Below are 11,464 nucleotides of genomic sequence, written 5' to 3' on the forward strand. Positions count from 1 at the left end.
AATGACAATACATAGGAGGCTAAATTTTCAAGCTTTTCAATATCTTACTCATTTATTACATTCAAAACAGATAGCTGTAAATTTTGTCTAAATCTTCAAAGACAATACAACCATTTAATCATTAATTGTTTATTCTATTAGTCACAAGATCAGGTACTGAGACAGGTACCTAAGTCAAACCCATCCCTTGTATCCGGTTTACACATCCCAGCCCTAATATCTTCACTAACCATTCAAAGCATGTTGTGGTGTATCAGACATCAACATCTATGTCATACATTTGGGAAATAAATTCAAAAGAGATGTCAGAAGATCACAGGATGATATCTTCAATTAGTCATATATTTTGCAAAAATATATTTATTTGCTTACCAACTGCTAAGAAAACTTAACACATGGCCATTAAACCCACTGCTATGTAGTAGTCTTACAACCTGGACTAAATCAGTTAAAAATCACTTCTACTGTGGTCCCTAAGTGTTTCTGGAAATCTGCAACATAACATTTGTATTAAAGTGGTAATTAACAAGATTAGCACTGATTAATATAGATAACATTATACATACATAAACAAACTTGAAAGCTGAATCCGGAATATGTATCTACAACACAGAGAAACAATGTTTTTAACAGTGGGACATGAATGAATAATGTGGTTAAGTTAGTACAGATCAAAAATCATTAGAAAGCCCAGGGTAATAAAGGTCTAAGACAGTTTGGCTGAAACCAATGAACATCTGTTCAGCAATAACTGAACGAAGACGAGAATCCAGCAAATCTGGGATTTGAACCTGAGACCATACATCCTAGTACCACAAAGGGACATAACTCTGCACAGTGAAATATAACACTTTAGAAACAGGGACACAACTTAACAATGCTGTATTTTCCAGGAACATATGAATATGACCAGACCTCACAGGAGATGGAAAGATTGTAAATATATGAGACCATAAAATTCTCACTCTTAAAGATTTCGGAAGGTGTCACAAGACCTCTGCTGAAAGATGCTACTACAAATGACACTCAAGTCCTGGTACAGGCAGATGATTCATGGGAGGACTGTAAAAATTGAAAGAAGGTTACTTTTATTCTACAAAGTAAAATACTGATTAAACAAAACAAAATTTCACAAAAATGGAAAACAGGTAATGGGTAATTGATAGAAATAGCTAAACACAAGCACTGACACATAGTAGGGGTATCTTGTTCCTCTGAAACAAAAATTCCACTTTATTACAAACATTTAAATTCTCTTACCTAAAGTTACAGCACTACAACAGTTTTCCATACAATGACAAACAACAAGACAAGTAAACATCATTAATGACTTATGAAAATATGATTCTTTGTGAGATACGAAACTACACATACAGATGTAGGCAGTAAAATGGTTGCCATGGTTACATACAAAAATAGAGATAAGGCTTGTTACAGTCAGGGCATTGGGAGATGTAATGACTTCCCAGCTCCATTTATGAATTCTTCACCTCTTATTTGAACACACACCCAGACCAACACTTGCGTTTTACATCATACATTGGTCATATGTAAACTATGTCACAGGAATTCAAGATTAATTTCGTAAAAAGTATCAAATCTGAAAAGAAAACTGTTTCACATAAATATGAATAGGATATGAAAAAGAAATATATATCCACAAGAGATCTTACTGTTAGTTAACATACAGTTTTTGTAGTTACTATTGATGGACCTTATAATGACGCAAATACATTGCCTGGTTCAGGAACCAGAATTAATTCAGCCATATTGAAAAGATTCTATAGAAAACACACCCAATCGTTCAATCCAGCAATTGCATTAGCTGGCAGACATGCTAGAAGTAGCATGCAGATCTGTGAGATCAGATCTTTAGAAAAATACGAAAAGGAGATCTTTGCTTCCAATACAACTCTCAACTAAATCAACAATTTGCTCAATATAAGAGAATGAGCAGAAATATGATACACATTATGAATGATATTTTGAGCATTCATATATTCTCAACCAGTTCTTTGACATCATGATAAGAAACAGTACAGAGCAAAATAATAAAGAGATGTTGGTCTCAATTATTAAAATAACTAAGAAAATGTGTAAATGCCTAAACAACACCATGTAAAAGAAAAGCAATATGAACTCTCAGTGTGGTGCAGAGGAACACTTTTTCTGCAGAGACAACTTCCTTATTGCAGCGGATGAAACGTTTCAGCATAGATCTACACTGAACCATCGCAATATCGCATCCACTGCAACAGAGAAATTGTCTATCCAAATAAAGTGGTTCTCTTTACTATATCAGTTTCTAAATGCCACTTAAGAAAAATATGGTACAAAATTGCACAATATACAGGATCCATTTTTACAAGCTCTGAATACTATTGAAGCCATTGCCCTTGCTGTGCATAATCTCAGCACAGTCCTAGTACATACACCTGACATGATATACACAATGCCAATTGCTGAGATGTCAAAACATCAAGGCACAGATGACACTGAATTGCCACTCCATGAATACAAATGTGCTTTTATTTCATATTATTATGCATAAGCTATTTACAACCACCTGGGTGTATTACGCTTGTCAGCGACATCTTGTGTTACAACTAAAGCAGATAGAATTATCATAGAGAATCCCCAATTGCCACCATCACATCTCAGTAGCCCACAGTTCCTTGGAAACTGACTGCAGGTCTGGTGCGATTTCACCAGTGCCATATTTCTCGCTTGAAACACCCCCTGTATTACGCCCCATAAAGTTGCTCTCTGTTATTCAGTGTTATCTGTTGTGGGTTTTTTTCATACAACCTCTAACTTGTGCTAACATATGTTATATTTGGGATTACACTTTCTTAGTGAACTACAGATTCTAATACTTTTGGTTGGGTTGAGTCCCATCCAAGATTTGAACCTACATCCTCAAGAGCCAGGCATCTAATCACCAGTGCACAAAGTCAGCTGCCTAACCTGTTCAGCCACCATACTAGAATCAGTGCTTCACTTAGAAACAGTAATCCCAAATATAACAAGCGTTATATTCTCTATCTCTATAAGGCATTGTATAATCCCATTTATGTGGCCATTTATTGTGTTGTTTACTTGGGGATTAAGTACAAATTCTATCAATTTTAGTTACAATAATGGTGGTGACCTTATTAGTCTCAGCAATGCCACTAACTACTCCTCCTGCAGGTGATAATGCTGTGAGGAACACTGTCACCCACAGACAACATAGCACTATTTCAATCAGTGATACATCTTATACCATGAACAAAACATTCCTATCACTGAATCTAGTTGTTCTTTTGTTTTGAAGAATTATATAAATTAGAGGTATTATGTACATCAGCCCCTTCCTCCTGATACTTCACAATGCCCCTTGTTCCAACACTAGGCCCAGCCAATATTTACATCCTTTATACATACAGTCTGTGACGTGAACCACTTGTCCCTACATGCGCTGAAAATGTTAGAATGAAAGTGTTTGGCACAGACTGTACGTAATGAGTCAGTGAGTCACTACAAAGATTTATTTACATGATGCTCCTCTGATTTTGATAAGGATGATAGCACAGCATACTTGATTATCTTTATCAAAGTTGAGTAGCATACTAACAAAAATCTCAACAAATGTACCCCTATTGTCATTGCAAAGAACACAGCTTCTCTCTCTCTGCTACCTGTTTTCTTCCTCTGCATTCCATGTAGGTGACCTTGACCCTTCCCTTAGCTGTGTGTATTGTGTCCCTAACTGATGGTCTATAGAAACACTACGTCGAACAACTGGCGAAGACCGCAAGGTCTTTCCCCCTTTGTTCGTTAACACAGACTCGTGGCTTTGAGCCAGTATGTGAAGAGCAACTTCGTAATTCGGAGGTGGTGTCATTGGTGGCTCATCAGATGAAGAGACTCGTGTCTGAGGAAGAAATGGATATCACAATATTACGAACATGTCATATTGTCATGCCATTATGTCATATTACTCCTTATGCTGACAGCACAACTGACGATTCATGGTCACGTCATAAAACAAAAAAAAGTTACTAACATGTCACTTTTAGATTTTAATTTTAACAAAACTGGAAATTTTCACCATAATTGCATATTTATATCTCTTCTGGCCTCTAGCCACCTGACATTTGCCCCAAATCCAATAACAGGACCTGTCAATCGTCTCAAAAAGCGAGCAGATTGTTCAGATAATCACATGACGGCCTGTCTCTGTAATTCTCGTCCTGGAGCTTCTAGTAATATCTGACGAGAGGCAAGTCAGGTGGGTATCCATCGCATTAGACAGAATAAGTATATAGATATACAATTTATGGTTAAAATTTCCACATTTTAAAACTTATCCTATTTCAAGGTATGCATTATCCCACAGTTGGATTACCTTGTGTGAACTCTACAACTGTGAGAGGTCACAAAACACAAGGAGGCCAGCAGAAAGCACTCCAGATATACTGACTCCAAACTTGTGATGGGTTGCCTCTTGTGACAACCTCGTAGCTTACACAGCACAAAACCTCTATGGAGTGGGCAGTACCGAATTAATGTGATTTTCAGTCACTTGAGCAAAAGCAAAAAGGCCCCACCTCCAAACTATTTATCTGCCAGCCCCTGTGAATTTAAGTACAAATCAATTCACATTTTTGGTACTCTTTTAACCATTACATATGATTGTAGTCTTAAGCAGACCACCAAATTCATTCTTCCAAAAAGTGTGGTTAACTAATACCGAACAATAAAAAGTTGACAAAACGTGTGGTTAATTAATACGAAGTGATTAAAAGTTGCCAAAAAGTCGTCTGCTTCACTTTCGCCCGCAAATGAAACCACTGACAGGTTACGTAATACTGTCGCCAGAGCCCGGAAAGTGAGGAAGGATTTTCAGTTAGTTGTATACAAAATGTCTAACAAACTCATCAATTTGCTGATTTCCCAAAGTCAACAAAGTCGCGCAGAATTGTTGTGTTGGTGTCAAATGCTCCCAGGTGTCGGGTGATGGCGTCACCATGGGCAGATTTCCACTGGACCCCTCGGTTCATGCTAAATAAATTGTTTGTGAATGTGAAGCAAGCATTTTGGAAGCCTGTATGTATTAAATAACCATTAGGGCAACCAGAGATTTTGATAAAATCGTCTATGAAAACAAGCTGTATCTTGGAAAATAAGCAAGGCAGGTAACAAGATTACATGGCAGTAGATTGTGAAAACATAGAGCTTTCATTTTTCAAAACAACTATCACAATTGCAGGTTTAGACTCTCATGGGAGAGAATTGTGCACTGTTGTCAAAAAGGTCGATTTAAGGCAATGAAATGTCAAAATGAGTAATTTCATTTCAGGGTTTCATTTATAACAATGACAATAAGTGATTTATGTTTTTGTACCCCCCTTAGAGTATATGTGATCTTAAAAGTTGAAGACCTGTGAAATAAAGTTGAAGAAGGCAGTGAAAAGAAGAATGGTCCTCAACTTGTTCAACATTCAGTACCAATCCCCCTGATTTACCAAAGTGAGGAAGTATTAGGAGCAATATGCTTCGAGATTCCCGTAGGTAATCAGAAAATCAACATTACACTGACATAATTGCTCAGGGAGTAGAGGCCAAAAAGCAGAGTGTCAACCACCTTTGCATGTAGCATAAGACTAGCTTCTCAGTTTGTTGAGTCATGCAATACACTTCAAAATTCTTCCATCATATGAAGTGACCTTGTGGAAGTATGGTGCACCATAGAGATGGCCATAGAGATTGCTGTAGAACTCACTTGGAATATCCCTTAGCAGTTAGTGATTGATGTAAATGCGACAGACGTGAAGATGGCATACGAGACCAATGCAACCAGAAGAATGGCACAATCAGGAAGTGGTACTGCACTTGGATCGGCCACATCTTGCAGATCTAAAAAACAACTTTGGCTGGCCAATAAGAAAACAAGTATGCATCCATGTTCATCATGTTCCCAGGCCAGAGCATCCGGAATCATTGGCACCAACAGAGGTAACTGGTGATTGAAGCCACATGCGAACAGATCTGTTACTGGGTTCAACATTGGGAGGCACAAAGTCTGGAACATCTGCTGATGCAGTTGCCACTCTGTAAGGGATGGATGAACTGGACAGGACAGAGAATCTACTATGACGTTCTTCACCCCTGGAATATGGTTGGCCCTTTGTACAGGTAGTAAGTGGAGACAAATGGCCTTAAACTCCTCTGCAGACTTTCCATTTGTCCACCTGGAAATGGAGATAGGGGTGGAGGCAGAATGATCAACACATATGGATCGCCTACCCTGATGTGCAGAGCCACAAGGAGTTGTGCAGGTCAAAGTAAAAGTTGACCCCTGAGTTGTGAAAACGCCAGGGGTACCAGAGAGACTCCAGTGCAGACATTCTGTTCATCAAGTAACCACTGAAGGACTAAAATCAATTCCTGGGGGATGTGGCTTCCCAATCCTTATGATAACTCAGTAACGGCTGCGTGGACTGGGACATAGGCACAATACTTTGTCCATGTTTACAGCACACTGCTGTAATACCTCTGTAAAACCAGCAGAAACAATGCACTACAGAGAGACGATCCAATCAAAACCTGTGGTGCACTCTGAAGCACTCAAAGGAATGAAAACTCCACACTGGAGTGTACAGTACTGAAGCACTCAAATGAATGAAACTCAAATGAATCAAAACTCCACACTGGAGTGTACATACTGTCAGTTTACAAACCAGCAAACAAAGTCATTCTGACATGGCACCGGTCTGTATATAATCAGGCCTGGGCAAGATGATCCAGTGAATAACAAGATCAGGAGCATAGATGACATGTTAGTCCTCCCTTACAACAAGCATGAGACCAATTATAATCCATATTTTCAACTGATGACAAACACTGGCAACAAGACAACAACGAGTACTGTATTTTAACATATTTTAGTTTGAAGTGGCTACAGAGCTAACCCTCACCCTATATACAGATGCTCATCTATGAGCTCACTGATAAAGCTATGATGTAGTATGGCCATGTGGCACTACATAGCGTATGATCACACCTACAATCAATGTCAATACCACATCATCATGGACCAGTCAGGTCCTTACTGAATCTTTCACTGGAGTGAGTGAGTGAGACAATCCAGTGATTAACAGCATGAGCATCAACCTGCTCAATCAGGAACCGATGACGTGTCAACAAAGTCAGGGAGTCTGACCACCCGATCCCATTTGTTACCACAGTCGCCTTTTATGGCAAGCACAGGTTGCTGAAACTTTCACTTGATATTTCATTGAATCTTTCACTGAATCTTTTGACGAGGATGAGGATGAGGAACCTTTAGGGAGTCAGCAGCTGTTTCATACTCACATTTCTCAGCATCTGTGGCGTAGCTGGGTACAGGTCCGTGGTGACAACCTCCTCGTATGTTGGTGGAGGCATGAATAATGACGCATTATCTCCATCACCACTCATACCTTCACCGTTCATAGATTCAAAGTGGTCATTTCGCCCTGCAATATAAACGTATAACAACAATGACCATACAGTTCAACTGACCTCATATTGACTTAGCTGACTTTGTGATGTCACGAATTATGATTGTAACAAATGCAGTTACAATATTTGCTTAAATCGTACAGTTTTCTACACCCCTAGCGATCTTCAAAGCATATTTTTTATCAATGAACAGTTGATGAATAAATATATTCTGGTTTTGAAACTCCCCATTTAAATATTAAATAACCATTATTTGAGAAACAACTTTCCAGTATTGGTACAGAGACAGGGACAACAGACTATTATACCAGATCTTCCATTTCCTCGTTGTCGCTGTTGGAAGCAGTAGAGGATGATGAGGAAAATGACAACAGCCATGCCAACCACAATCATGATGAGAATCGTGTTCTGGTTCATAATCTGCTCATCAGCTGGAACGAAAGATAAAGTTCCAACATAACGTTGCAAAATCTCTACACATGAGCTTACACTATATATGACAGTGTGTACACAATCATGTCCTGTTTGGACAAATCATTAGTTTGAACACCATTTCTCCCTGAGAATCATACTGACATCACCTAATCATTTGCTATTACATATTTTCTGGTAAATCACAACAACCCTGCTTAAAACAGCTTGACATATACAAGAACAATCTCTCATTAGGTTACAATTATTTTATTAGAAGACAGGATTGTGCCATTCTTACAATATCACACCACGCAACACGTCTACTTACGACAGAGCTCGACCTTTGATATACAGGAGCCATCTTCACATTTCCTGTAGATGCTCAAGTCACATACATATTCTGTGACTGGCTTTCTTTCACTACTTGAATCACTGTTCTTGTATGTCACAGACATTATGGAGTCTGAAAAGAATCAATACTGAGTTGGAATATAAATAACATGTGTTAGTGCTTTTGGTTTAATTAACCAGTTTTACTAAAGTTCTCGAAGGAATTCAAAAGACATCAAAGATTTTGACAAGAGGTTAAGCTGATCCTGTGGTCAAGAATCCTGTGTTCCATTGGTGGAATTTAGATCCTGGAATTGATAATGGATATAACAGTGAAAAGCAGCCCCCTTGGAGCATGTTGGCCAATCAAAAATTCAGGAAAGAAACTCTTGCAGCACCATGTATGGGCACCCAATTATGGTGGTTCAAATGTAAACATATTCATTGCGAGTGTGCTTCCAATTACCGTAATCTGATTGTTGAAAAACGTGATCAAATGGTACTTGATTCCCGGAAACTGCAAGACTGTTTGCTGCATATTGACATGTAGAAACATTGCAAACAATTGTTTTGTTGTGTAATCAATAGTGGTGACGTCATTCAAATCATATTGTGACGTAAAGTTAGAATGACATCACAAACGAGCAACTCAAGATAACCAGCTCAAACGGCCAACTGATGACACTTCACAGCTGTACTCCGTAACTTGTACTCAATGTAAACGAGTGCAGACAGTAAAACCCTCTGGTTTACATATTTGTTTACAATGTCGATAAACATCATGTGTTGGCCACTTTCCAGGCTTTATTGGGTAATTGTAGCACGGGAATACATTTGGAACCGACGGCGTCAGCCATCAGTTCCAAATGAGACATTCCTGGACTTTAAATACTTAATAACACCTGGAAAGTGGCCAACACATGATGTTTATCTCCTAAGTCGACACCCTAACTTGACCCTTAAAATCAGTACTACAAGAAGACAAAGCCATCATAATTCCCATTTCAAAATATTTTTCATGAATTAGTTAGGACTAAGTCCAATGTTTTGTAAAAAGAAGTGAGGGTGTGAGGTGCAGTTTTCATGTACATAGCAGTGAGTGAGTGAGTGAGTTCAGTTTTATGCAACACTTAGCAACATTCCAGCTATATGGTCTGTAAATAATAGAATCTGGACCAGATAATCCAGTGATCAACAGAATGAGCATCAATCTACACAAATGAGATACAATGATATGTGTCAACCAAGTCAGTGACTAAACTGCAAAGTGAAAAGAGAGTATATGAAAAGGTTTTCAGGTTCTGCTCCAGAAAAGAGCACCAACACCAATTTCAGTCAAAATGACACTTGTTGCCATGAAAACTCAAAAACTATTATCATCAGAAATCCATAACTATGAAACCAGTTGACCATCAGACTTATCTTTTTGCAAAGTTTGGTGAAGAAATACTGTTCAGTTTTAAAGTTCTGCCCTGGAAAAGACAAATCTACACTGACAGACAGAGTGCATTTTAATACATCACTCCCCTTCCCCCCAAAACCTTTTGCAAGAGATAAAAGCATGCATAAGCTGACCCACATGATTATGTCATTATGATCCTTATCATGGCCAACTCAGACCACGCAACTACTGGCAGTTACCGTCTTGGATGTAAACACAAGTATGTTTGGTGAGAGTAGTACATGTATCTAGTAAAGGTATTAGGTGCCTCAACCTAGAGTGTGGGTTCAAATCACAGATGGGCCTCCATCTAAAAAGAAAAAAATTGTAAAGAAAGTTGTGTTGGTCTAAGTTAATACTCATCACATACCTCATGTGCATTTGTTTCAAAGTTCCAACTACTGCACTTACCAGTCATGTCGGAAATAGAAGCAACTCCATATTTGCATTGCTATGTTCTTACTATGGCATGCAGTAACACATTTAAATAGTTATATTATTGAAATTTTTAGGAATTTCATTCAGATTAGTAATGTCAATGTTTTTAACCAAACTATCTGAAACTTCTATTGGTTTGGATGCAAGGTAACAATTACTTAAGAAAAATATTTTTTGTCATCTTAAAACTTGCCCTACAACATGCAGCTGTGTGCAAGGTGAAGCTGCATGATACGTCACTTCCTTCTTGACAAAGTAAATTTTCATTCGTGGTAGATGTAATGGCAGCAGGGTCATACCAGTTTCAAAATGTCTCATAACTTACTGAAAAGATGAATACAGTAATATTTCTACAGTTGGACATGATATGAAAAAAATGTACTGTTTCAAGTGCAATGAAGTTTTGCATGTGTAAATAGCCAGTGCATGGCGTGGAGTTTCTGCATTTCCGATGTTTTCATGTGCTGTGGTAATAGTGTCTGAGTATAAATACACTCTAAGTATGTTTAAAACACTGATTGCAGGATCTTGTTGAGAATATTAATAATCAGGAAAGTAAAAAATGTTTCGGGATAATGTGTTTTACCATAGCTACATATTAAGTGGATATCTGTCACAAGCACGAACGTAATTCAACTTTTCTTTGACACTGAAGTCAGAAAGCTATAAGATTTCCTGTTTACTTGTTGTTTGTTTCGATTTTTTTTTTCACCAGCTTCTGTGGTCAATAATGAGTTTAATGTAATGTCTGCGGTATTAATGAGAGACGAGTCTTACAGACAAGGTTCCTGTCGGGATTTTTGCGATAGCGGTCCATGTACAACATAACAACAACCTGACAGTGACAGAACGATGCTCCCTCTCGCTTTGTGGGGGTTATCTCTGGTCGTATGAACATAGATTACACATAAAACGAAGACTTTTCATACCTGGTTTACAGAAACGTAATCATAAACAGAATAAGTTCCTACCTTCAGTAAAACTACGGCCAACAAACAATTACGGAGGCATTTCTGACAAAAACATCAACAAACTTCCACGAGCCTCCCGTAATCGACCTTCACCCACGTAGTCGGAAGCAACATCCGCCAACGAGAGTTATCTGCTCTTTACTATGAATCGCTGGAAACGGATGTACAAAAGACTATTTGATACGCCATCCATGCATTCATTGTTTAAAATTAGGAAGTACTGCACTTTTACAGATTAATTAGCACTCCCTAGAGGTAGGAAAGGGTACCTGACCCTAACCCCAAGCCCTGACCCTAAGGATCGTAAAGGGTGCCTCACCCACACCCCAAACCTTACCCCCAATGATCGTAAAGGGTGCAGCGGCATTCTAGGACGTTTTCT

At 38.4% G+C, this 11,464-nt stretch overlaps 1 protein-coding gene across 1 annotated transcript; it reads right to left on the reverse strand.

Moving 5' to 3' along the window:
- Positions 1-342: 342 nt before the first annotated feature.
- On the reverse strand, positions 343-11,191 carry LOC137258805 (uncharacterized). Its single transcript, XM_067796496.1, has 5 exons — positions 11,083-11,191; positions 8,231-8,365; positions 7,797-7,919; positions 7,360-7,502; positions 343-3,916 (listed from the first exon to the last, which is right to left on the reverse strand). Exons 2-5 carry the CDS (start codon positions 8,355-8,357, stop codon positions 3,677-3,679), a joined length of 633 nt encoding a protein of 210 aa, XP_067652597.1. The 5' UTR covers positions 8,358-8,365; positions 11,083-11,191; the 3' UTR covers positions 343-3,676.
- Between the last annotated feature and the right edge of the window lie 273 nt (positions 11,192-11,464).

This window comes from Haliotis asinina, chromosome 12 (assembly GCF_037392515.1).
Source record: "Haliotis asinina isolate JCU_RB_2024 chromosome 12, JCU_Hal_asi_v2, whole genome shotgun sequence".
NCBI lineage: Eukaryota > Metazoa > Mollusca > Gastropoda > Lepetellida > Haliotidae > Haliotis > Haliotis asinina.